The sequence below is a fragment of the Amphiprion ocellaris genome, chromosome 24, assembly GCF_022539595.1.
Source record: "Amphiprion ocellaris isolate individual 3 ecotype Okinawa chromosome 24, ASM2253959v1, whole genome shotgun sequence".
Lineage (NCBI taxonomy): Eukaryota > Metazoa > Chordata > Actinopteri > Pomacentridae > Amphiprion > Amphiprion ocellaris.
The window spans coordinates 15,487,844-15,514,617 of record NC_072789.1 but is presented as its reverse complement, the minus strand read 5'-3'; the positions used below and the strand labels follow the sequence as shown (position 1 = coordinate 15,514,617).

The 26,774-nt window shown below is 39.6% G+C and overlaps 1 protein-coding gene across 6 annotated transcripts in view; it reads right to left on the bottom strand.

Annotated features, from left to right (window-relative positions):
* The window catches only part of stk11ip (serine/threonine kinase 11 interacting protein), a 46,296-nt gene extending 19,522 nt beyond the window's left edge, over nt 1-26,774 (bottom strand). For 4 of the 6 annotated variants that reach the window (XM_035952148.2, XM_035952149.2, XM_035952151.2 and 1 more), the window contains exons 1-22: nt 26,641-26,774; nt 26,185-26,252; nt 20,923-21,125; nt 20,503-20,577; nt 20,296-20,391; nt 20,076-20,183; nt 19,925-19,996; nt 19,708-19,837; nt 19,210-19,313; nt 19,001-19,090; nt 18,733-18,774; nt 18,291-18,461; nt 18,030-18,111; nt 17,428-17,925; nt 16,673-16,890; nt 15,793-15,903; nt 15,345-15,362; nt 14,691-14,928; nt 10,657-10,814; nt 10,315-10,567; nt 9,233-9,342; nt 7,413-7,510 (exon numbers count right to left, since the gene is read on the bottom strand). In XM_035952148.2, coding sequence (XP_035808041.1) covers nt 7,413-7,510; nt 9,233-9,342; nt 10,315-10,567; nt 10,657-10,814; nt 14,691-14,928; nt 15,345-15,362; nt 15,793-15,903; nt 16,673-16,890; nt 17,428-17,925; nt 18,030-18,111; nt 18,291-18,461; nt 18,733-18,774; nt 19,001-19,090; nt 19,210-19,313; nt 19,708-19,837; nt 19,925-19,996; nt 20,076-20,183; nt 20,296-20,391; nt 20,503-20,577; nt 20,923-21,125; nt 26,185-26,251 — 2,942 coding nt within the window. In that variant the 5' untranslated portion in view covers nt 26,252; nt 26,641-26,774. The remainder of the gene's footprint in view (nt 1-7,412; nt 7,511-9,232; nt 9,343-10,314; nt 10,568-10,656; nt 10,815-14,690; nt 14,929-15,344; nt 15,363-15,792; nt 15,904-16,672; nt 16,891-17,427; nt 17,926-18,029; nt 18,112-18,290; nt 18,462-18,732; nt 18,775-19,000; nt 19,091-19,209; nt 19,314-19,707; nt 19,838-19,924; nt 19,997-20,075; nt 20,184-20,295; nt 20,392-20,502; nt 20,578-20,922; nt 21,126-26,184; nt 26,253-26,640) is intronic. The other 2 variants (XM_023278792.3, XM_023278794.3) reach the window with 1 other exon arrangement.

Here is a 26,774-nt window from a genome sequence, read left to right as displayed (position 1 = left end):
ATTCCAACCTATGGAGTGATGTCATCTCTTGACCAAATACAATATCTGTTTCATGCTACAGAAGATCTTGCAAACTCCATTGCATCTGATATGGCCATGTTGTCACAAGAAAATGACTGCTGTAAGAATGATGACATTACAAAATCAGACTGCACCAGATTTCATACTGGCATCACAAAGAGGAACATGTGCCATCATTGGAGCCAAGTGTTGTACTTTCTTTCGTGATCACAATACCACCATACAGGAAACAAGTCATCACTTGAGCAACACTGCAAAGACATTACGCAAACCCATTCCTACTAGATTATTCGACAGGATCAAGAACACAATAGGACTACTGGCATACACAATTTTTGAATTCATGCTGCTTGGTCTGGCTATTTTGACTACTGATTTTTGTTTAAGTGAAATTCAGCCTGTTGCAGCAGTACAAGAAGAAAAACCTGATTTCATGTTTAGTATAGAAACTGATCATGATTAAGTGTACACAAGCAAACACACATACACTGCGCTCTCTCTCTCTCTCTCTCTCACACACACACACACACACACACACACACACACACACACACACATACACACACACACACACACACACACACACACACTAGTGTGGATTGATGAAGAAAATAGCACACCTTTTGGTACTAGTGTCACATGCCACTCCCTTCATTCCATTTCCCATGGTTATCCACAATTCTTTTATCTTTGTTATTTGTTACTGTTGATCAGACCCCCACCTTACCTTTTGTTGTCACACCTTTGCCATTTGCAACTGACCAGTGTTACTTGCCATTTGCAACTGACCAGTGTTACTGATAACCAACTATAAGCAAATAAACAACTATTCACCGTTGTGTTTACATCCACCCTCTGACATCCCTGTAAAAGGGATACTCTCAAAATGCTCTGGGTCGGCTTACCTTCACAGACTCAGTAGAAATAATACTTTTTAGAGCACTGTGTTGGTAAGCCCACCGTATACCGGAATACCAATAAACACCCCACTACAGCAAACTTCGCAGGACTAACAGTGAAATTTCTTCAACAGCAGATAGAATGTATATTGCAACGTAAAAAAAATCTTTGTTTGAGCATTTCACATTTTTTGACCTTACCAAATTTTTTGGCAAGTTATATTTCAACTTTACATTTCAATTTATGTTTTGAATTCAAATTTTAATTTACTGTTCATAAGTTAAGTACTAACAACACTTAATCTGGTATTCACACATGCAACAATAATATACGTCCATGTTAATGTTTTTCTTTAATATGTTTTCAGATACCAATAGAGTTGAGTAGGCTATTCTGCTGATAGTAGAGCAGACAACTGCAAATCTCAGGAGAATCGCTCATTTCCGCAAACAAGCACCAAAATTGGCACACATACTCCTTGAGGATTGCTCTTTTGATAAAACCCATTAGCCACCCCAAAATTCAAGTTGGCGGCCATTTTTCAAAATGGCTGCCATTGAATATGCAGAAATATTGCTTTTCGTAATAAAATCGCAGAGACTTGTCCCATTTGAATGATGTTTGTGTCAAATAATACATTCTTGACTATGTAGAATCTGAATTTGGACCCATATACTCACAACCCACGCACTGAATTTGGGCCCATGTACTCACTGGCTTCCTTGTGAGTAGTCACTGGCTTCCTTGAACCATAATATCAGTCCTGGAATCCTAATTAGGATAAAAAGTGCCCATATCATAGGCACATCAGTCTGATATATTGGATGTACATGTAGGCAGTAGGTCTGTACTTGTTTGTCTTGCTGCCTGGATGAGTACACTACAACACTTCTAAACAGTGCATCTGCAACTGCCCAGTGTTGTGCAGGTCAGACCAAAACAGTAGCATTTGCATCAACCACAGCATTCAGACTTGCATCCACACTTGGGCAGCTGCTGGCAACTCTCTGCAATGGGTGGGAGCTCTGTCCAAATGATCTGCCACAGATCTCCTTTCTTGGTCCAGCCCCAGTTGGAAGGGGTCTGCGTTCATAGATGGTGGATTTGGTCCCACATGCTGCCTCATACTGTGCAAGTGGCTGACTTCAGGACCAGCTACCATCCATCTTCTCTGTGCTGATGGGTATTCAGTGTCGCATTAGCTAGCTATGTAAGTGAAAATTAGCAAGGCTCAGGCTCGCTGGAAACCGTGGCTCGTCTCGCAAGCAAACGTTTGACGTGAACTTAGATAACATTAACGTTTAATACAATGTGTACAGTTATATTATTGTGTGGTCTAACTGGTGTCTTGTTTTGCCGGCCATGCCAAAGTCCAACTGTTGTCCACATGAGTGAGGTCGAAGCGCAGCCCCCACAGGGGGTTGTGTCGCCTCATATCTGTACCAGCACAGACCATAGAATACATACGTCTACATGGTGCATTCAAAAGCACTCGGACATCGGAGTTTCTTTCGTTATTCGTCCTTTCTAGACTTTTGCCCTCTACAACTGGCCACAAACTTTCATATACATACACTATATTGTCAAAAGTATTCACTCACCTGCCTTGACTCGCATATGAATGTAAGTGACATCCCATTCCTAATCCATAGGGTTCAATATGACGTCGGTCCACCCTTTCCAGCTATAACAGCTTCAACTCTTCTGGGAAGGCTGTCCACAAGGTTTAGGAGTGTGTCTTCCAGAAGCGCATTTGTGAGGTCACACACTGATGTTGGACGAGAAGGCCTGGCTCTCAGTCTCCTCTCTAATTCATCCCAAAGGTGTTCTATCGGGTTGAGGTCAGGACTCTGTGCAGGCCAGTCAAGTTCATCCACACCAGACTCTGTCATCCATGTCTTTATGGACCTTGCTTTGTGCACTGGTGCACAGTCATGCTGGAAGAGGAAGGGGCCAGCTCCAAACTGTTCCCACAAAGTTGGGAGCATAGAATTGTCCAAAATGTCTTGGTATGCTGAAGCATTCAGAGTACCTTTTACTGGAACTAAGGGGCCAAGCCCAGCTCCTGAAAAACAACCCCACACCATAATCCCCCCTCCACCAAACTTTACATTTGGCACAATGCAGTCCGACAAGTATCGTTCTCCTGGCAACCACCAAACCCAGACTCGTCCATCAGATTGCCAGATGGAGAAGCGTGATTTGTCACACCAGAGAACGCGTCTCCACTGCTCTGGAGTCCAGTGGCGGCATGCTTTACACCACTGCATCCGACGCTTTGCATTACACTTGGTAATGTATGGCTTGGATGCAGCTGCTCGGCCATGGAAACCCATTCCATGAAGCTCTCTGCGCACTGTTCTTGAGCTAATCTGAAAGCCACATGAAGTTTGAAGGTCTGTAGTGATTGACTCTGCAGAAAGTTGGCGACCTCTTGGCACTATGCGCCTCACCATCTGCTGACCCCGCTCCATCAGTTTACATGGCCTACCACTTCGTGGCTGAGTTGCTGTCGTTCCCACACACTTTCACTTTCTTATAATACAGCTGACAGTTGACTGTGGAATATTTAGGAGCGAGGAAATGTCACGACTGGATTTGTTGCACAGGTGGCATCCTATCACAGTTCCACGCTGGAATTCACTGAGCTCCTGAGAGCAACCCATTCTTTCACAAATGTTTGTAAAAGCAGTCTGCATGCCTAGGTGCTTGATCTTATACACCTCTGGCCATGGAAGTAATTGGAACACCTGATTCTGATTATTTGGATAGGTGAGCGAATACTTTTGGCAATATAGTGTATTTTTGAATTAGATCGTTCACAACTAGGGGGGCAGCCAGAGTGGCAGTTGCCACCCCATGCCACCCCAGTAGATCCACCCCTGACCCTCTGTGATGAATAAGTGAGACTTTATCTCGTTCTTTGGTCATTCGTTGAACCTTCACACAGGCTACTGTTGGCCGTTCCCTACGCCAAAATAACTACAAAAACCCTATAACTTAGCTCCAGAATTTGCCGCCATCCCCAGCTCTCTCTCGCTCGACACACTACTGCTGACTCTGAGCCAATCAGAGCTAACTAAACCTGGCACATTCACTGACATTAGTGTTCCAACAGTCTTGAAGAACTTCCTAGAGGTGGTGAGCACTTGTTGGCTGCGTTTCCTTCAGTCTGCGGTCCAGCTCATCCCAAACCATCTCAACTGTGTTCAGGTCGGGTTATTGTGGAGGCCAGGTCATCTGACACAGCACTTCATCACTCTCCTTCTTGGTCAAATAGCCCTTACACAGCCTGGAGGTGTGTTTGGGGTCATTGTCTTACTGGACAATTGTTGTTGTTATTGTCCCAGTAAGCGCAAACCAGATGGGATGTCATAGTGCTACAGAACACTGTGATAGCTAGGCTGGTTCAGTGTGCCTTGAATTTTGAATAAATCCCCAACAGTGTCACCAGCAAAGCACCCTCACACCATCACACCTCCTCCTTCAAATTTCACGGGGGAACTACACGTGCAGAAACCATTCACTCACTTTCTCTGCTTCTCAGAAAGACATGGCAATTGGAACCAAAAATCTCAAATTTAGGCTCATCACACCAAAGTGCAGATTTCCACTGGTCTAATGTCCATTCCTTGTGTTTCTTGGTCCAAACAAATCTCTTCTGCTCGTTGTTCATTCATCCTCAGTGGTGGCTTCTTTGCAGCAATTCCACCATCAAGTACTGATTCACGCAGTCTCCTCTGAACAGTTGATATTGACATTTGTCTGATACTTGAACTCTGTGAAGAGTTTATGTGGACTCTAATCTGAAGTGCTGTCTGAGGCTGGTAACTCTAATGAACTTATCCTCTGCAGCATCATGACAGCCAGTTTCATCATAGCGTTTGATGGTTTTTGCGACTGCTAGAGGTGTAACGATACATGCATTCATACCAAACCTTACGGTCTAAGGCCCTTTTGGTTCGATACAGAGGTGTACTGTGGTAGAAAAATTTTAAGACTATTAAGAATGGCCAATGTACAGAATTGTTTTAATTGTGACGGATCGTTTATTCTCCTGTATGGCTCGAGAATGTGATGGCTAATGCTAGCAACAACGAAAAGAAGCCAGAGCTGGAAGACGCTCCGGCATCATTAAAATCACCCATTTGGAATCACTTCGGTTTCCCAGTGAAGTACAAAAAAGGAGAAAAACAAGTGGACAAGACGAAAGCTGTATGTTGACACTGTGAAGCGGTCCTCAACTCTATGCATCTGGCAACATGTCAAACTTAGACACACATTTGAAAAGGCACCATCCTAGCGTAACTATCCCCGCTGCTAGGATAGAACAGCGAACTGTGCAAACGATGCTCCCGACATCATTTTCTCAAACCCTGGCTAGCAATTCAGAATGGACAAAAGCATTAACCAAGTCCATTGGTGTTTTCATAGCAGCAGTTCTACGGCCATACTACGTTGTTGAGAACTGAGGTTTTAAACTTGTGATGAAAGCAAGCTTACATTAACTTTACATCATTGCTTTGCTCTTTGCTATAGATAAATGACTATATTGTGTATTTTTTTTAGCCTACTAGTATATTTATGCTGCTAAATAAGAGCCTAACTAAATCGTATTTTTTTTTTAAAAAGCAATTACATTAAAATATATTTTCTATTTTAGGTGATAGAGCCCCATTATGAAGTTCCTTCTCATCCACACTTTAGCCAGAAAGTTATACCAGCTCATATATCAGCAGGGGTTTTTTTGTGTTTTTTTCATTTTTCCCCTTAACTGAGAACCGAACTGTGACTTCCGTACCGAGGTATGTACCGAACCGTGATTTTTGTGTACCGTTACACCCCTAGCGACTGCACTTGAGGATACATTGAAAGTTCTTGAAATTTTCCAGATCCATGTACCTTCATGTTTCAAAGTATTGATGGACTATTGTTTCTCTTTAATGAGTTGATGGTTCTTTCCATACAATGGATTTATTGATTACAACAGTAGTCAAATAGGGCTATCCACTGTGTACTAACCCTTCCTCTGCACAACACAACTGATGGTCTCAAACACATTGAGAAGGAAAGTAATTCTACAAATTGACTCTTGAAACCTGTTAATTTAGAACCATTCCAAAAGATGATCTCATGAAAATGATTGAGAGAATGCCAAGAGTGTGCAAAGCTGTCAACAAAGCAAAAGGGTGCTACTTTAAAGAATCTAAAATATAAAACATATTTTGGTTTAACAGTTTTATATTTACTACATAATTCCATACATGTTCTTTCATAGTTTGTGTCTTCAGTATTAATCAATGCATAAAATATTTTAAATTAGTAAAAACCATTGAATGAGAAGATGTGTCCAAACCTTTGACTAGCATTGTATATATTTGTTACTTTACATTTTATTAACCTGTGAATAGTGGCTTCCAATACAAATGTATGTAAGTTTATAATGTATGTCTTTAAAGGGCATTTTCTCAAAATTAGTTTTTCCCTTCACCCAAGCCAGAAATGTCTTCTTCACTAGCACTTATTGATACCAAACTATGCAAGTTTTATACATATCTATAATCTCAAGATTTCAATGAGGCAGTTTGATAAAAATCAGATGTTTTTGCTTGCTGTCTTTTTGATTTATTTAAAATTAAAATCCCCTCAAAAATCATGACTCTGAAAAGCCAAAATTATACAATTTATCAGAGCCCCCAAAATTATTTTATAAGCCTCAACTGAAATTTGCCAAAAATAGACTGCACACAACAAATTCTCTAAAAGACAAACTCTCTGCTCCTTAGCCAAGTCATTAGTGACTCAGCTGTGACACACAAAAATTCAAGGACTTTCAGGTTCTGCTGGGCTGAACTGCAGGCTGCGCATACAAAGAGCAGACAGAAGACCAGTATATAAACAAATAAAAATCAAAGTAGAAAATTATCTGTAATATATAGAATGACCATTTGCTTCCAGTATTAGTAAGGCCTGTGGGCACTTGGAAACATTTTCTTTTTTTAACTTTCGTTTTTAGTTTTTTATGATTAATGGCCTTATAACATTGTTACAGTGCACAACAGATATCCATCCATCAATGTACTTATCTAGAAATTGCTTAATACTCATTAGGGCGAAGGGAGGGGGCATCCTGGTCAGGTCGCCAGTCAATCGCAGGGCTACATATAGAGACAAACAATCACACTTGCATTCCCACTTACAAACAAATTAGAGTTATCAATTAATATGACCATGTTTTTGGACTGTGGGAGGAAGCTAGAGAGCAAAACAGACATGTTCTTTTATTTATCTCTAATTCTAGCCATGGCTACACTATTTCACTAGAAGTGCAAAACATTATATTGCATTGCACTCAAACAATTGTTCACAGCGAGCAAAAATGTGATAGGAGCAGTAGATGGCAAGAAACTTCATAGATTAGGGGTAAAAGAAAACAGAGTACCATACTGAGAAAAAACTTTCTGTAATCCTGAAAAACTTGCCGCACTTACTGTACACCTGATGTAATTTCCAGGAAATAGATTCTCTGGTCTGACACAACCAACAGCGAGGGAACTTCTCCAGGCTCCCCAAATTTGACAGCTGACATCTGTAGGTTCAGAGAAAAGAAGGAGCATATATTGTGGAAATTTTGTGAGAAATCCAGCATTACAAACAACCATCATAGAGCAATGCAATCAAACAATAAACTACAATAATAACAACCATACTCTCAGATAGCTTGAAATTCATCTAAAATAACTTAACACAACAAATCAAGCAGCCCCCGTTACTGAGTAAATAAACACAATCAAGATGAATGGAGTGGGACCTCCTGTTTTCAGCTGTGGTTAGCTCGGTTCTCTTCCGCTCTTTACTCTTCATCCAGGTGTTTCACAGAGAAAAGCAGTAGCCTGCTGATTTAAAGAGCTCCCATGACAGACTGTATATTAAAGAGGTCTCAGAGAATGTTCAGTGACAACGAACTAGTCAAAGGAACTACAGAGGAAGAAGAGGCTTGTATGGACTTCTGGGAGATTTACTGACAGTGTTCATCTTGGCTGACTGGTGAAACTGTAGATGAAGTCAAATAGGTTGTAAAGTTGTCACCGCCCATTAAGCTGGAATTTTAGGGCCATCAGGTAGATAAGGGGAAGGACACTTTAAAACTGCAATCAAAAAATAAACAATAACACCAACACAAAAACTGTGTGTCACAGACCGCCATCACTGGCAAACTTCTGCTCAAAGACAGGGTTTGGATATAATCTTTTTGATTTATTAACTCCAGTAAAGATTTAAAGACTCCGAAAACATATTTTTTCAGTCTATTTCTTACTGCAGATGATGAAGTTTGACATGAATGCAATATCCAATAACAATAATGTTATGGAGAAAGACATATTTGAATATAAGTTTTAAGGGCTATGTCACGGGTTCGTTTTAAAAAAGTTATAAAAATGATGGCAAGGCCGAAGAGTTTCAAAAACAGTGAATTTTTTTTATTTGCACCAAATCCTTTAAAAGTGTATATAACTATTTACAGTGCAAAAAGACTGGTGGACACAGCAGGAAAAAAAAAACATAAGTATTTACAGAGAGCTTGAAACCTTACAGCAGGCAGCCACGTCACCTAGAGCACCTCCAGCACCAACTCACTGGCTGTTCAACTCAGGGCCCATATATACCCCCCTAGCCCCTCCCCCGGGTAAACCAAAAATTAATTGTAGGGGGTAAATAAGAAAAGGCCAAAATAACCATAAGAAAGAACAAAATCCATAATACAAATAAACCAAAATTACACAAAACAAATTACCCAACTTATGGTAGCTGAAACAACTCTGAAAACGTAATAAACCACAAAATAACTACAGAACCGGAAATTGGGAAAGTCCAGGTCACGTGGTGGCCTCATTGCGCGCCACTTGCCCCATTTCCCCCACGGCCAGGAAGCGCCTCTGTTTGGCCCACGACACAGAGGCTGCACAGTCATTGAGAGGTGAGTGTTACTGTCCGGGTGTGCTTGGTGAGGGGAGACGTGTAGGCGCCGAGTGTGCACCCTCGACGCGTTACAGCAGGGAAGAGGTGAGTCCAGATATGGGGAGGATTATGACAGGCAGTTTATGAGTCCAGGGCCGGGGAACGTGCAGGTGGTCCCGGCAAACCGTTTCTCAGCGCGCGCTGTGAGAACAATGGAGCGCGTGGTGCGCTCTTGCACCCAGCCCCCTCCGGAGCCGCAGAGAGGAGAAAAGGCGCACAGGGCTTAAGAGTGACGGGGCATTTAGAGGCATTCCGTCACAGGCTATAATACACGTGTCTTACTCTTACTAACCTTGAGGAAAGAATGAAGCTCCTCTTCCTTTTCAAAAACCTCTACATCCAGGAAAAGCTTCAGTCGATGGTCAACAGCCTCGTAGTCCTCAGACAAAAAGTCCAAATCATCTACATACACACCAAGAGCTAATCAGCATTAAAATTGTTACTCTAACATAATAACCAAACCAAAAATGGCTTTTATACTACTGAACCTCAAGTAGTTTATGTGTGTTTTATTATTCATGTCACATTGTTCCTCACATTGTTCACTGTAATATAAAATTGTGCACCTCTATGGGAACAGCAGAACCATGGCTTGAAGTAGAGAAGTCTTTTTTGTAGCATAACATAGTAATAAGTATTTATTTTACAAAACCTGAAAAAATCTGGAGTCAGTACGGACAATATTTTTGCAAATACCCACAGTGTTAATAATACTGTTAAAAAATGGAGGCTCCACAAAATATAGATTTAGATGTTTCAATTTATACTTTAACCTAACAAACCTCTACAAATAAAGGCATTTTTCACCCTACTCTGCAAATCAACCCCACATTCACTGAGGTGAATGCATTTTTTCAAACAATATGCTGACAACTTGCCGCTCTGTGTTCTGTTTGAGTCATGCTGTATTTATTTCCATGCTTAACTATGTTTTATTTTCCTCTCAATCTCTCTATTTTGATTCCATACTTGTCTCCTCTCTGCTCTGTGGGTACACAGCCTGCAGTTCAGCCAAACAGTCCCTGAATCTTTTAAACAGTTTCAAGTCACTGTTAGCCGCAGTTGACTTTTCAGTTGCATCGAAGAGGGAAAGAGTATAGTTTTTATAGAATCTGGTGACTATAAAATGTTTATTTTTTGGAGAATTTTTAAATAGACATGTAGAATAAAGTGATTATGATGAAATAACACAATTTTAAGCTTTGATTTGGCTAACTTTCCAGATGGAGCTGCATGTCCAATGTGATTCCATGACGGACCATCACAAATGAGAAAAATTGATGACAACAGCCTAGACTGGATAGATCCAAATAAATTGCATGGGCGTTGGGCTCATTGGTATACAAACCAAACAAAGACAAAGAGAAAACTCACCTTTGAGGGAAGCTCGCCCTGCAAGTTGCAGTGGGACTTGAGGTTGCATGTCACTGGTAACAGTGCAGTGGTAGCTCCCTGCAAGGTCCTCTTTACTTTGGGACTCTGTGTTGTAGGGGAGGCTTCTGGTTTTACCTGGACTATCCCCGATGAAGAAGGAGCTTCCTTGAGCAGTGACAAATGTGGGTTCATCTACAGCTGTGTGAGTTTCCAGGATAGGACTCGTGCTATTACTAGCATCTGTGAAATCATCCTGTTGCAATACAGAGAAAACCTGATGAGAATATGTTAGAGCAAAGAGAAAACAAGCAGGCACAGAAGCATTTAACTGTTAACAGAGACCTTATTGGCACTACAGGTGCTCTGGGTTATATCGAGATGATCATTTTCACTGTCAAGCCTTGATGAACGATGGATTGGTGTGCTGCTGTAAGGAGCTGAATGGCCAGTCACCTGAACCACATGGTCACTCCCACATTCTGGACAAATTTGAGTTTTTCCTGGAAATGACATACAAATTATGGAAGTTAGTTACCAAAAAGCTATTTTCTTTGGAGGAAAGTGCTCCCCCTCAGCCACTGTAAGTGACTGTCAAAATGTATGGTAACACCTCGTATTTTTAATCAAGGTACATAGTTATATTGATGGTTTTTCTGACTTTGTGAAGTTTTTTTAAGTTACTTTCCACTCTTTAAAAAAAGAGACATGTATTGCAAACTTAATTTAATAACAAATTTAATAATAAACTAGAGAAAAAGACAGAGAGAAAAAAAAATCTCCAAGGGACATGTATAAGCGTGATGTCCTGAAGGAGGCACAAGCTGCTACATGTGGGTATCTTCGTAAAAGTTGAGCTAGAACATGCCAACGTAATAAAAACTTTGTAATGTAAGGAGTATCTTGGTTTGTAGAGATTTTTGATTCCCCTTGTCCATAAAGAAAAAGCAGCCCAACCAATATTTAGAACCAGGAATTTTGATTTTTTTTTTTTGTAGGGATTACCTTATTTATAAAAATAAAATATTGGTCTAATAAAATGTTTAATGTGAAGCTCAAATATATAAGGACTGATATTATAAAACTATTTCAGCTGAGTCAGTGCCTACTCAAGATCATGTTGATCATGACAACCAGTATACTTGTAATACAAAATAATGACAGAAAACATACATGTATTCATTTCACAAGACAACTATTTCGTATCTGCAGGGCATGCGTTTCTGTAACCCACAGACAAATAAATGTCTAAGTTCAGACACACACGAATGGAAAAGGTAGTTATTGCCAGAAATCTCAGCAAAGCTGCACACTAAGCACACTAACAAAGGAGCATGGTTCCAACAAATCCCCAAAGCATGTTAAACAGAGGCTGTAAACGGTCTGTGCATGCCCGAGCAGGTTTTTATGTCAGGTTTGGTTGGATGTTGGAGGAAGGTATTATTTCTGTCTCCTGTTGATTAGAGAGGTGGAAACTCTATGGAGTGGACAGTTTGGCAAGAAAAAGAAGAAGGGATAACTCCTAAGATGCTTCACTCAAGTTCACCTGAAGTCAAATTTTGCTTTGTGAAACTATTCAGAAATGTGTAGACTACCAATGAGAGCGTGATAGTCAAGGAGGAAAGAAATGCTCTGACGTCAAAAGAACCTGTCACTTGACCTTGTCGTCTGTCTTGTCTTCAGTTTTTAACCAATACATGTAAGCTTAGAGTGGAAAATGCATCTCGTGCTTAGTTTTAAGGATTGTCTACCACTATTAATCTGAGATTGTACATGACTCAGTTTGATGGATGAATCAGACGTGTGGGTGGGCTTCTTTCAAAATCAAAGATGACAGATTTATATATAAACTAAAGCCAGACATGACCTTTTTTTCACCTTTGAGTTGTGCTTAAAAGGTATCCCTTCTCAAATGCCATTTTTAAAGTTTACTCAGTTTTTCCAATGTCAAAACACATTACCCACTGCTTATAAAGATAAATTCTATTGAATGTATTGTCTGTTTATTTTTTTAGTGGTAGAACAAAATATCAATACTGCAATATATCGTATCACTTACTATTGTGACACATTATTTATACAACGGCATCAAATATCGATATTTTTATTAAAACACACACTAACCCCCAACAGGCTCCCTAAGTAACTTGAACTACAAGAGGCACAACTTATTAGATGAATGAAGGTAAAGTGAACAGCAGTAAATTAACTTCTGGTGAAGGAGGGAAACTACAGAGAGGTAATTAACTGACACTGTTCAAATTGAATAATGAAAATACACACATTGACAACACAATGCTATGAATAAATATTCAAGTCCTGTTTTTAGTCTTTATAGAGATGTTTTTTTAGATATTGTGATGTATTGTAAATGACTGTCTCATAATGTATTGCGTGTCACAGAATCAGTGTATTGCATTGTATCATTACTGTAGGCAACATATTTTGACAGTATACTGAGTTACTCATTCCCACAGCCAATCTATGCATAACTATGATCTTGAATTTGCTGATTGCTGTTTTTTGTGTGTGCACATTAATCATAAAATTTACAAGTATTATTTAGGTTTTCAGGGTACCTTTAATATTTCACATTTTTTTTCTGATCAGTGACTCTGGCTCTGCCAAATATACAAGGATTTGAAGGATAAAACATAAAGCAATACTCAAAGACATAGAACAATATTGATTTTACATTATAGGCGTGTTATATACACGTGTGGACAAAATTGTTGGTATGAAAGAAAAACCCACAATGGTCACAGAAATAATTTGAATCTGACAAAAGTAATAATAAATAAAAATTCTAGGAAAATTAAGCAATGAAAATCAGACACTGCTTTTGAACTGTGGTTTAACGGAATTATTTTTAAAAATAAACTCATGAAACAGGCCTGGACAAAAATGATGGTACCCTTAATATTTTGTTGTACAACCTTTTGAGGCAATCACGATTTCTGTAACTGTCAATGAGACTTCTGCAAATCTCAGCAGGTGTTTTGGCCCACTCCACATGAGCAGACTGCTCCAGTTGTCTCAGGTTTGAAGGGTGCCTTCTCCAGATGGCCAGTTTTCAGCTCCTTCCACAGATGTTCAATAGGATTTAGATCAGGGCTCATAGAGTGCCATTTCAGAATAGTCCAGTATTTTCCTCTTAGCCATTCTTGACTGTTTTTAGCTGTGTGTTTTGAGTCATTATCCTGTTGCAAGACCCATGACCTGCGACTGAGACCAAGCTTTCTGACACTGGGCAGCACATTCCTCTCTACAATACCTTGATAGTCATGAGATTTCATTGTACCCTGCACAGATTCAAGACACCCTGTGCCAGATGCAGCAAAGCAGCCCCAGAACATAGCAGAGCCTCCTCCATGTGTCACAGTAGGGACAGTGTTCTTTTCTTGATATGCTTCATTTTTGCGTCTGTGAACATAGAGCTGATGTGCCTTGCCAAAAAGTTCCAGTTTAGTCTCGTCTGTTCATAGGACATTGTCCCAGAAGCTTTGTGACTTGTCAACATGCAGTTTGGCAAATTCCAGTCTGGCTTTTTTATGATTTGTTTTCAATAATGGTGTCCTCCTTGGTCGTCTCCCATGAAGTCCAATTTGGCTCAAACAATGACGCATGGTGCGATCTGACACTGCTGTACCTTGACCTTGGAGTTCATTTTTAATGTCTTTAGAGGTTGTTCTGGGCTCTTTTGTTACCATTCGTATTATCCGTCTCTTCCATTTGTCATCAATTTTCCTCCTGTGGCCATGTCCAGGGAGGTTGGCTGGATCTTAAATTTCTGAATAATATGTGCAACTATAGTCACAGGAACACCAAGCTGCTTGGAGATGGTCTTATAGCCTTTACCTTTAACATGCTTGTCTATAATTTTCTTTCTAATCTCCTGAGACAACTCTCTCCTTCGCTTCCTGTGGTCCATGTTTAGTGTGGTACACACCATGTCACCAAATAGCACAGTGACTACTGTAACCCTATAAATAGACCGACTGACTGATTACAAGTTTGTAGACACCTGTGATGCTAATTAGAGGACACACCTTGATTGAACATGTCCCTATGGTCACATTATTTTCAGTCTTTTCTAGGGGTACCATCATTTTTGTCCAGGCCTGTTTCATAAGTTTATTTTTAAAAATAATTCTGTTGAACCACGGTTCAAAAGCAATGTCTGCTTTTCATTGGTGAATTTTCATGGAATTTTTATTTATTACTTTTGTCAGATTCAAGTTATTTCTGTGAACATTGTGGGTTATTCTTTCATCAGCTGAGGGGTACCAACAATTTTGTCCACGTGTGTAAATGAAGCTCAGGCCTTTTCTTGTCTTGATTTGTCAACTGCTGCTTAAAATCTCTTTTAAATCTCTCACCTTTGGTGTCATCATTGTACTCTGTCAGCTCCTCCCCGTCCTGCTCTTCCACACCGTCTGGTAGCATCACAGCCCCTCTCTTCCTCGTTTTTCTTCCAGCCTCCTCCTCACTAGTTTCTCCCTGAAGAGCGAACTCTGACCTGCAGCGAAGGCACTGCAGCCGAACACAGCTGGGCCAGAACTCAGAGTCACTGCATCGGTTTTCCTCCACCACATGAGACAGTATCTCAGTCAGAGCCTAGTCAGCAAGCAGTAATATTTTTACATTTAAAAAAAAGTTTATACTGTTAGGAACACAAAAAACTACCAAGTACCAAGGGAGATTAAACTGTTGTGGTTGAGTAAAAAGTCTGTAAATGGACAAAAGGTGGCAAACAGTTTTTTAACCATTGTACATGAGACAAGTTAGTCCTTGAAAGCTTTATCTGGCCAGTAAAAAATACAGTTGTTTCTGTTTTTAGTTGCAAACTAAACACTGTAGGAGTTTCATAAAGACCAGAAGTCAATGGAGCTAAAAAACATGTTGACAGGACATCAAACTTGTGAAAAAATGCATTTGTGTAAACTAATTACCACCTACGACAATATGTCTTGTGTAATGAACAGCTATGCTTTAAGTTGGAGTTAAAGGTGTTTATGTGATTATATACTTACCCATCCAGTTTTGTGTGTCTGTTTAAAATACAAGTTTCCAGAAGAAAATTATCATTGTGGCTCTCTGTTGCTTTAAGAATATATCTGTCACCGATGTGATGTTGCACAATAAGGGAGATCAAAATTGTAAAAAAGGCTGTAAATGTGGTACAGATCGTACTGCTGGGGGTTGATGTCACATATAAAAACAGAAGGTAACAGGATTTTAAGGGCAGCATGTGAGCATGACTAGACTTGTAGCTAGTGGGTGGGTGTTGTTCTCATTTACACATATCATGCATGGGGCATGAAGATCTTCCCTCCACATATCAAACTCTTTTGAAATTGCCCAAACTTTGAGAGCCAATGTGTGCCCTCTTATAGGATAAATTCCAAACACTCCTCTGTCAACAACAATCAAGGATGTGCATGTGTATTAATGCAAACATCTCTGAGCTTATTAACAAACCTGCAGTGCATGTTGTGGGTCATCATCTAGCAGGACATAGCATCTCCTCCTTTTGTCCTTGTTGATGTAGTCAAACTGAAGATCCACAGCTGGAAACAACTTTTCTGTATCCTAAGAAAAAGCAGTTTATCAAGTCCTTAAAAACTGCATATCTTATCAAATTAGCTTACCACTGAACATTTTATGATACATATCTACATTACAATATCAGTGTGTATCTTTAAGTAATACTGTGTCTGTGTCAGCAGAATGCAAAGTTATCAACCTGAGCAATAGGTTAATGCCTATTGTTGAAAAAATTATTGCTATCCATAGTAGAGATATTTTACAATTTACATTTTATAACCTTTATATGCAATTAACATTTCTAATTTGTTTCCATATTTGTCTCCTCTCTGCCCTCACAGCCTGCATGTCAGCCCTAAAATCTTTTCATTTTTGTCAAGCCATGACAACTGAGTCAGTCTGGACTCTCAGTTGTGTTGAGGAATACAAAACATGGTTACTGCAAACACTCAATTTTTGGCAAATATTTAAATGAGACATGGAGAATAAAATGACTTGGACAAAATATCCAGATTTTTAGCTTCAATTTGGTTGTGCTTCCCAATAACAGTTTGAATAATAGTTCAATGACCACTGGAAAGTTTAAAATTCAACATTTTTTCCTGTTTTTCCAGTTTGTTTTTCTGACAAATGTAACTTTGGCAAAGTTTTAAATATAATATGCCTTTCAAGATTGGCTGCAAATTTGGGGTTTCAGAGGGTTAAAGGGAAAACTCTTTTTAGTTTTCTTAATTCAAATGGTCTCTTGTCTCTTCTTTTAAACCCCAGGCTGTTACAAGTGAATTCCTATCCTTTCATCTCTTTGTCCACCTACCCCTCGGGTCCATGCAGCTTCTGTGGTCTCCACCCGGAACAGGCTGTCCAGCTCCAGACGGCATCTCTCCTGGCCGCACTGCATGTCCACTTCCAGCACTAGGCCTTGTTTGACTCGTAGGAACACCTCCCTTCTTCCCTTTCTCTCCCTTTGACCTTTGCTGTTTCCATCATCATTGTCAGAAAGGACACCCACAAGCAGGGGGTGACACAGGTCCACTAAAAAGAAAGAAAAAAAAGACAGAAAAAGGAGACTAGAATTGCAGGATCAACTTCTGTGCTGATTTAGTTCTCAAAAGGGTTGTAACACCTGTTTTATTTAAAGTAAGCATAATTTAGGTTACTATCCTTTAAGTTGGAAATATTAACAAAAAAAAAGCTTATCTCCTTAAATTGTTATATTACATTAAACATAAAACCATCATGTATGTGTGTCAAGATTTTTACAGCAATTGAAGTCATGGGTTGAAATCTAATTTTTGTAGTTGGTTTAAGCAGATTTATAGAAGAGATCCACGTGCAAAAAATTATTGTCTGATATTTGGCTGGTGTAGCAGTCTTTGACATTTAAGTCCAATATTGTCAACTTCCATCCATTCATTATCTATACACCGTGTAATCCTCATTAGGGTTTATTGTAAATTTATTAAGACAAATTAAACATGTTTTATATTCAAGTATCAATTTTGGTGGAGTGAAATTCAGTTTACGATGTTATGGGTTTAATTATAGAAACTTAAATTTCAACTCCCCTACCTCCAAGGTCCTCTTCCTCTTCTTGATTGGCGTTTCCATTCACTACTCGAGCAGAGCTCTGGGATTCTGGGCTTGGCTGGGACTTTTCGCCTCCCTGGCTGACCACTAGGCCATCTACTATGCTATCGTCCAAGGTGGACTCGCTGTGCTGATTGCTCTGATTGAGCCACTGTAAGGTGGAGTCTGTGTCATTCATGCAAGGTGAGCCCCCTTTAGGTTCCAAGGAGAGAAGCTGTGGAGGGAGGATCCCCAATACATCCATGGAAGCTGATGTAAATGGCCGCTGCCCACAATCAGTAGGTGGACATAGGGTGGTGGCGTTGAGGCCACTGAAGATGGTCTGACAATGAGGGTCTGCTAGGTTTGCACTGATAGTGGTGGTGATGGTTGAAGATGCTCCATCATCTAGATGGTGTTGGTATCTCAGCCAATCTTGCCCCAGCTGCTCCCTGAAGATGGACATGCGCTCAATCTCCTCCTGGTGGGGAAGGATAATTCCTGATGGAGGGACAGCATGTTAACATTTACGTTTTAAATATTTGTTCATAAACATAAAACATGAACAAATAGTAAATAATCCTATTGCAATAACGATAACAAACCCTGTGTGGAGGACAGGGGTCTGGGCTCGTAATCAGTATCACTGGGCTCGGATATGCTGGCCCTTCGCACTTTCACCTTACTCTGAAACACAAAATGTATTGACCATCATAACAATTATAGCATTTAAGTTTAGTTTTGTCCACTACAGTACATGTGTATGAACTTGTGAAAAAGCTGTATAGAAGATTTAGCATGTTCTGAACACAGAGAAACAAACAAACAAAAAAACATTTTGGTACACATAGCAGCATCACGCTTACCCTAGATTTTTTCTTTCGCAAGTTTGAGACCCCCACTTCTCCAACAGACACACTGTCACTCAACTCCCCTGCTCCACTGGACACTTCTTGGTTACTCCGGTCCGATGGCACAGCAGTAGTTGACGGCAAAGTCTGTACCTGGACAATCAGCTGACCTGGTTTCGGCAGAACCTGCAGATAATGGTGGTGTTACGTTAAACATTTGCAAACACACAGAAAAACCAAACTGAGTATTACAATATTTATTTTCTACATAATACAGCACATGTACAGCATATATAAAAGTAGATTTTTTCTTATGATGCAGCCGGATGTTATTTGCTCACACATTACATTTACTAGTTACTATTACATGCATTTCCAAACTGTTATGAAGAAATGTCTTCTTTAGTATCAATTCTTAAAAGAGTGAGATATTAATATGTTTGACAAAGAGACTTACTGATAACTCAAATGAGGAAAGTGGGGTACCATCAAGTCTGAACTGAAAAGAAACAGAAAAGAAAGACTTGTGATTAAGTAAAAATCACTGAATTTGAGAAAAAAAATAGGTTCTATTTCTACTTCAGTATTCAGCTGTAGTGATCATTTTTCAAACAGTGCTGCATCTTTGACAAATGTCCATGCAGGACTCTTTCATTATTATTCTCTTTAATGCTTCAACATTCTGCAAGTTTAAAAATTAGGTATGTATCTATCTAATCACTTACCCTGAGGCTGGCAGCTTTTGGCGAGAGATGTCCGACGGTACAAATGCGGTGGGTCTTCTGGAAGTACAATGGGTTGCCCTCTAGGTTAAGCTACAAGAAGATATTCCATTTTATAGCGCTTCCCTCTCACACATTAGGCAATTACCTAAACGAAATAAAGGTGTTCACTCAATATGTTAGACCTTGATGATAAATCTGTGTGTCCTTACTGTGTTGAGGGAGTGCAGTAAGGAGAGAGGAGCCAGCTGGGAATGCTCCAACAGGAGGTTGTAAGCCAGGTCTAAGTGCTGGAGTGAAGACAACTGCTCCACACCTGTTCAAACCAGAAATTCCAAGCATGCACTAAAGGATACAAGATCAAGACTGGTTCAAAAACAAACCTGCAGCTCACATATCTGATTTGATTTTCATGCAGGTATAAGCTTATCTAATGCTGACCGGTGAAAAACAATATCCAAGAAAAACAGAGGACCTTCCGAACAGTGGGAGGTGTGGATTCCTGTCTGAGAAAGTCTGCTAGCTCCATTTTTTAGTTTTTGCTTCAGCGTGGTGGTCAGTTTTCTGTGTTTCCATTTTTCTGTTTACATTCACCCACCCCTCTATCAGCTCTACGATTTCAGTGGCAGACTTCTTTGTCTCGACTGTTTGTCTGTGTTTAAAGAAAAAGATGATGATAAACAGTATGACTGATGTCAAGTCTGCTTTACCATTGATAGTTTCCAGTTCATTATTCCTGAGGACGAGTGTGAGGAGCTTGGCTCTAGCACTTGGTCCCAGCGTTGGTGCCCTCTGCAGGCAGTTGTACCCCAGATTCAAGTGCTTCAGCTCACTCAAGGGCTGACAGAGCGCAATGAGAAAACACATCAAGTGTCAAAAGAAGGGAATTACAAATAGGTTTTTCCAGTTTAACTTCCTCTATCGTACCTTTAGAAATTCAGCACACTCCTGAATCTTGTTATGGCTTAGATCCAAAGATCTCAGGACATTCAGTAAACTCTATACAAGATGCAGAGAAATAAGTCAGGTAAAGATACCAATAAGTCAGTAACAATGCATGTAAGTTTTTTTGTCTCACTAGTGACTGGTCAAGGCAAACAATGGAGTTGTAGCTGAAGTTAAGGGTGTGAAGTTCCAGCCAAGGCAGTGCAGAGCTCAGGTCACCTCCACACAGAGAAAGCAGCTCCTAAAAAAACAACCAGACACACAAATTGGTAACTACTGGTGTCTCTTTTAGCCACGCATAGCACACACACATTCTGACACTTGCTAACAAATGTGCTACAGACTGAGACTACCTCCAGGGAGCTGAGGCTTTTTGAGCAGGTAAAAACCTCCAACTGGGAGTAAACCCCTCTGAGTCCTTCCAGACAGTGTGGAGGTATTCTCTTCAGCTGGTGAGGAACAAAAATATATCATGTGAGCTGAATTATGACATGAACACTGATATGGAAAAGAGGTGCAGTATGAAGTAAGGAAAAACAACTGGGCAATTAATGTACTACCTCCAAACACTTCAGAGACTTGAAAGGGAAGATTTTCAGCACAGACTGTAGTCTCACATCTGGTGGGTTGATAAGCTGCATTTACACATTAGGGACACAATAATATCAGAAATCTGAGAAGCAGCAAAGTTTTTAAGCATTTGTCACTGCTGTTCACATCTGCAATCAAGCACTATTCCATTTGAGGCCACAGCAAAAAAATAACTTTGAGAATTCATTAAGTAGTGGTAAAATTCTATCTGTTGAAAAAGCATGAAATAGTCATATAAATATTTCCCTGGACAAAAAAACACAAAATATCTGCTCCAATGTCAGGAATTTTGGTCCCATGTAAAAACAGAGGCATCAACTTGGGAAATTTTGGTGATACTTTTCCAAAATTAGACTTTTTCGGAGGCTAGAACAGCAGACACAATCCACCTTAAGTGAGATGGTCTTCTGCAGAATGTCAAACAAGAATTGCAGCTGTAGCAGGGAATCAGTGTCGGCAGGGTGGGAGGGCAGAGCAAGGAACCCATGCTGCTGGCTCCTGGACAGCAAGTAATGTTCAAACAGCTGGGTGAGCTGCTGCAAGTTGGCAGCTGGTAGGGTTAGTGTGCTGCTACCGTCCAGCACCACATCACCTGGAGGGTGGAGAAGACAGTTAATTTAAATCTAAGAAGAATAGTAAGCAATTTTGATCTGGAGCAAATTACTACTGGTGAGTCAGTCATAGCAAAAATAAACCTAAATCACAAGCTCAAACTCAGCATTTTCTAATGCATTTATTGTGAACAGGTGACCAGGAAAGTGAAAACAGGTGGAAAAATACACAACACAGGAAAAGGTCCTGGATTTTTCAAATTAGGTCTAAATGATTTGGAGAAAATATCTACTTCAGATTTTTTGGAGAAAAACTGCTATTTGATTAAGTCAAGCTTTAGTTCAATATTCATGAAGTAACAGATTTAAAATGTATGATGTAGCATTATCAAATAAGATACCATCAAAACTGTGACAATCACACTAAGAGGATGGCATGAATTTGTAAAATCATTGATAACTTATACCTTGGGGTAGGTGCACTGCATAACATCAGTTTTAAACTGTAGCCTTTGTGTTCAAAATCAATTTAAGTTTTCAGCTCTATTCAAGATACAATTCAAAGGACAGAAATTATTAGAGCCCGACTGATATATTTATTGGCCAATATTTTTGGTTGATATTGGCCTGTCACACATGCAGAGAAGAAGTGGGGCATTGACAGGACTGAAGAGAGTAGACAGGAGTATAGGGAGATGCAGTGTAAGGTGAAAGCAGAGGTGGCAAATGTCAAAGAAAGGGCGTATGTTGACTTGTATGCTAAGTTGGACAGTAAGAAGGGAGAGACTGATCTATACAGATGGGCGAGATAGAGATGGGAAGGATGTGCAGCAGGTTAGGGTGATTAAGGATAGAGATGTAAATGTATTGACAGGTGGCAGAAGTGTAATGGAAAGATGGAAAGAGTACTTTGAAGAGTTGATGAATGAGGAAAATGAGAGAGAACAAAGAGTAGAAGAGGTGACTGTTGTGGACCAGTATGTAGCAAAGATCAGGAGTGAAGGGAGGAGGACAATGGAAAAGAAGACGAGTGGAAAGGCAGTTGGTCTTGATGAGATACCTGCAGAGGTATGGAAGTGTCTAGGAGAGGTGGCAGCAGAGTTTCTGACTAGGCTGTTCAACAAGGTCTTAGAGAGTTAATGAGTGAGTGAGGAATGGAGAAGTGTGCTGGTGTCAATTTTAAAGGACAAGGAAAATGTGTAGAGCTGTGGCAACCACAGAGGAATAAAGTTGATGAGCCATACAGTGAAGTTATGGGAAAGAGTAGTAGAAGCTAGACTAAGGACAGAAGTGAGCATTTGTGAGCAGCAGTATGACTTCATCCTAAGAAAGAGTATTACAGATGCAGTATTTGCTTTAATAATGTTGATAGAGAAGTACAGAGAAGGTCAGAGGGAGCTGCATTGTGTCTTTGTAGATCTAAAGAAAACATATGACAGGGTGCTGAGTGAGGAACTGTGTACTGCATGAGGAAGTCTGGAGTGGCAAAGAGGTATGGTAGAGTGGTGCAGGGCATGTATGAGAGCTGTAAGACAGAGGTGAGGTGTGCTGTAGGTGTGACAAAGGAGTTCAAGGTGAGGTAGGACTGCATTAAGGACCAGCTATTGTTTGCTATGGTGATGAACAGGCTGACAGATGATGTTAGACAGGAAGCTCCACAACTACAATGTTTGCAGATGGCATTGTGATCTGCAGTGAGAGCAGGTGGAGAAAAACCTAGAGACATGGAGGTATGCCCTGGAAAGGACAGGAATGAAGGTTAGCCACAGCAAGACAGAATACTTGTGTGTGAATGAGAGGGACCCAAGTGGAACGGTGAGGTTACAGGGAGTAGACATAAAGAAGGTGGAGAAATAGAGAATCTGGAAAAAAGGTGAAGTGTGTACAAGCAAGTTTCAAACAGGTGGAGGAAACTGTCAAGTGTGATGACGTACTCTGCCTCTCATGAAAGGAAAGGTGTAAAAAACGGTGGTGAGAGCAGTGATGCTGCATGGTTTAGAGACTGTAACACTGAGGAAAAGACAGGATTAGGACTGAAACTCCTGAAGAAAAAAAAAAAAAAAAAATTTTTTTTTATTTTTATATATATATATATATATATATATATATATATATATATATATATATATATATATATATATATATATAGTTTAAATAGCTGTACTACAATGCCAATTTAACATAGCTGGGCTTTCTTTGTGTAAGTTGGTTCGACAAAAACTAAAACCTTAGTCAGAGACAACAGATATCATGAAGGTGTTTATCAACTTTTTTGTTAACTCAGACTTTCTGCTTCAAACTTGTCCACCCAAAAAGTGGGCATTTAACGCATCATTTGACTCGTTTTCTGCACAAAATGAACCAATCGAGTGCAGCTGCTTCAGTCAAGTTTGTTTTAACGAAGAACAATGAAGAATATAAAAATATATGGCAGTAAAATGCACTGTTACTGGGAAGGATGCAAGACAGGAATGCTGGTAGAAAACTGTTAAATGTGCATAATATATTCATTTTACTGATCAATGCAGCTGATTATTTCTAATTGACAGCTGAACCTGTCCTTCACCCCTAGTCAGCAGGGATAGGCTCCAGTCCCCTCGCAACCCTAATGAGGATTCAGCGGTGTATGGATAATAAATGGATATCCAAACATGATATTGTATTGAAGCGCATTTAGATCTGACACTGTCCCATAATGCAGGCGATCATTTTAAAATGAAACAAATGTTACTGATATATTCTCTGTAATAAATAACAATAAACTAATTATTTTTGTTATTTGTGTTCTATCAGCTGCAGTACCAGCAGTTTAAACCAACCAAACATAAAAACATTTATGCCATTTCTGCATCACCAACTAAATAAAAATAGGTTCCCATGGCAACACGATGAATGAAGTGTGTGATACTGTAACTAAACAGTTTTATTCTTTGGTTTTAGTAGTGTACAAATCAGCGGGTTTATCGATACATATTTCGTCAGCTGAGTATCTGTATCGCTCATAAAGAATCATCAGGTAAATGCTTAGTTTGCGATTTAACTCTAAACTCTGAACATGACCTGATCTGGACCAGGTTAGCTCCAAAGCATCAGTTACCACGGTGATCTAGCAGGTTAAGACAGAACAACTTTCACTAAAAACTCTGACTTTAGGCTGAACATACCTGCCAACACACTAATCTCACTTCATAGTACAGACCTCAGACAAACTGCATGCGAGTTAAGCCATGAACCTAATTAAGGACTAAATATCGTTCCTGACTCATTAATGAGCTCCTCCACATGTGCATGAGAATGGCCCTGACACCATCCAAGATGATTCCTGGCAGGTCAAGCTCTAGCTCAATTCTGTCCCTGCAGAAAGTAGAGGAGTGGAATATAAGAGGGAAAGAAAGAGAAACTGTAAAAGTGTTCAATTGTTAAGATTTATGGAGATTTATATCTTGTAAAGGTGGTTGAGACTGTTCAGTCAAGATGTGAGAGAGTGAAAGAAAAATGGTAAAAGTTGCAGCTAAACTTTATTTTTCTCAAGTTATGAACTTTATTTTAAGATACACAGTTTTTCAAAAGCTATTTTATGTATTTTTTCTTTTAAATGCAGCTCTTCTTTTACTTGATGAGAGAATAACATTATACATACCTACAGTATTATATATGTATACTTAAATGTTAAGTAACAATAAATATTGTGTCACAATTCAAATTGAATTTATTTAATTTGACAGTCAGTTACTTATTATATGCAGACATTGACAGAACTACTAGAGTACATCAACACATAGCACACTAACTCAAGTTAAACATTATGATGTTCTGAACTTTTGCTTTAACAAATCTTCTCTGACTGCACCTCTTTGAAAGTTAGCTGATTATTCGATTAATTACCAGGACAATCAATTCAACACTCGATTATTAAAATAATTGATAGCTACAGCCCTAGACAGGAGGTACAGCTGGAGGTAGCAGTGATTATTATGTTGAGGTTCTCTTTGGGAGTGACCAGGATGGATAGGATCAGGAATGAGTAAATCAGATGGACAGCACATGTTAGATGTTTTGGAGATAATGCCAGAGAGGTCAGACAAAGATGGTTTGTTTGGACATGTACAGAGGAGGGATAGTGAATATCTCAATAGAAGGATGTTGAGTTTTGAGCTGCCATTAGGAGGCCCAGAGGAAGACCAAAGAGGAGGTTTGTCAGGTTGAAATAAAAGGCGTGTGTATGAATAGATGAATCAAAGACAGATGTGCTCTAAAAGAGGACATGAAATTAGTTGGTGTGAGAGAAGAGGATGCAGAGAATATGGTTAGATGAAAGCAGATGATTCGCGGTGGTGACCCTTGAAGGGAAAAGCCGAAAGGAAAAGAAGATGATTGATCTGCCACACATATATGGGTATAAGCATATATCAGAAAATATATACAAAAGCCTTATTTTGTAGAACATAATACAGAAGAAGATTCTTGTTGTAACTTAGAAACCGTGTCATCACACAGTTTGCCCAGCAGACAAGTCCCCACTCCACTGTATGCATTAAAGCTGAACAAACAGTGGTGCAGAGTGAGTTTGCCTCCCAACTAATTGGTGACACAACTATGACACCATCATTTTCCTTTTTCAATATAGGAATAACATATAAATAAATAATATTGGGTTATATATGAGAATTGCTTACTTCCTAAACTCCATATCAGTCTAAAAACTGCAGTATTGGCAAGACTAGAAATAATAAGACAAGCACTGACAGTCCACCTACTTATAATACCTTTACATTATCTTTGTCAAATTTTAATGGCATTGACAAATTCAATTAAGATATTACAAGACCTACAAATAAATCTGCTCAAACAGTGTTTCACTATAAGAAAAGGACATCTGCACAAAACTCACTTTTAAATAACTTTCAAATACCTCTCGATACACATCATTATCACATCATGTGATAAATAAAATCAAGCTTTCCCTCAAAAGTCTACTAATGCCTGTTCGCTAAATAACCTACAGCAACAGCTACTGTTCCAGCCCTTGTTACCCAAAGGATTTTGTATTTAACTGTACTTGAGGTATACTGAGTTTCTGTGTATGTCATTGTAACATACCATTTCTTCGGAGAAGTGTGGCCAGGCTGTGTACAAGAGAGGACTGCCCAGTGGAACATACAGCCATCCTGTAGAATTTTAAACAAAGGATAATGTCAGGACGGCAACTCACTTAAATAAAGTCGACGTTGATTACCTGCCTCTCAGAAAAGGCAAGTTGCTCACCCCAAGCGCACTTCAGTTTGCTACTTTAGCTCATTTTAATGAAGTAATTGACAATAACAAAAATAAGAAGGCACTTCTTTTCTAATAAATATTTCTGTGGTGTTATTGCATTTACTACCAGTGCGTTTTTATGCTGGCTAACATTAGCATTCACAACTGCATTCCATCTGCTGCAGCTAGCGTTAGCTCCTGCTAATGTAATGTAGCTTAATAATTTCCTGGCTAGCCAACCTAAACGGCTTTCCTGTGCAGTGACTGCCACAGAATGAACAGCAAACATCAAGGCCTTACTTCGACAGCTGAGAACTAAAGCATGCTTATTTCTGTAGACGAAGAAAATCGGTGTTTCAGTGGTCGTTTGTCGGTTTCATAGTACAGCGCACAGTGATGTTGACATTTTTACAGTCACATGATGAGGACCTGGC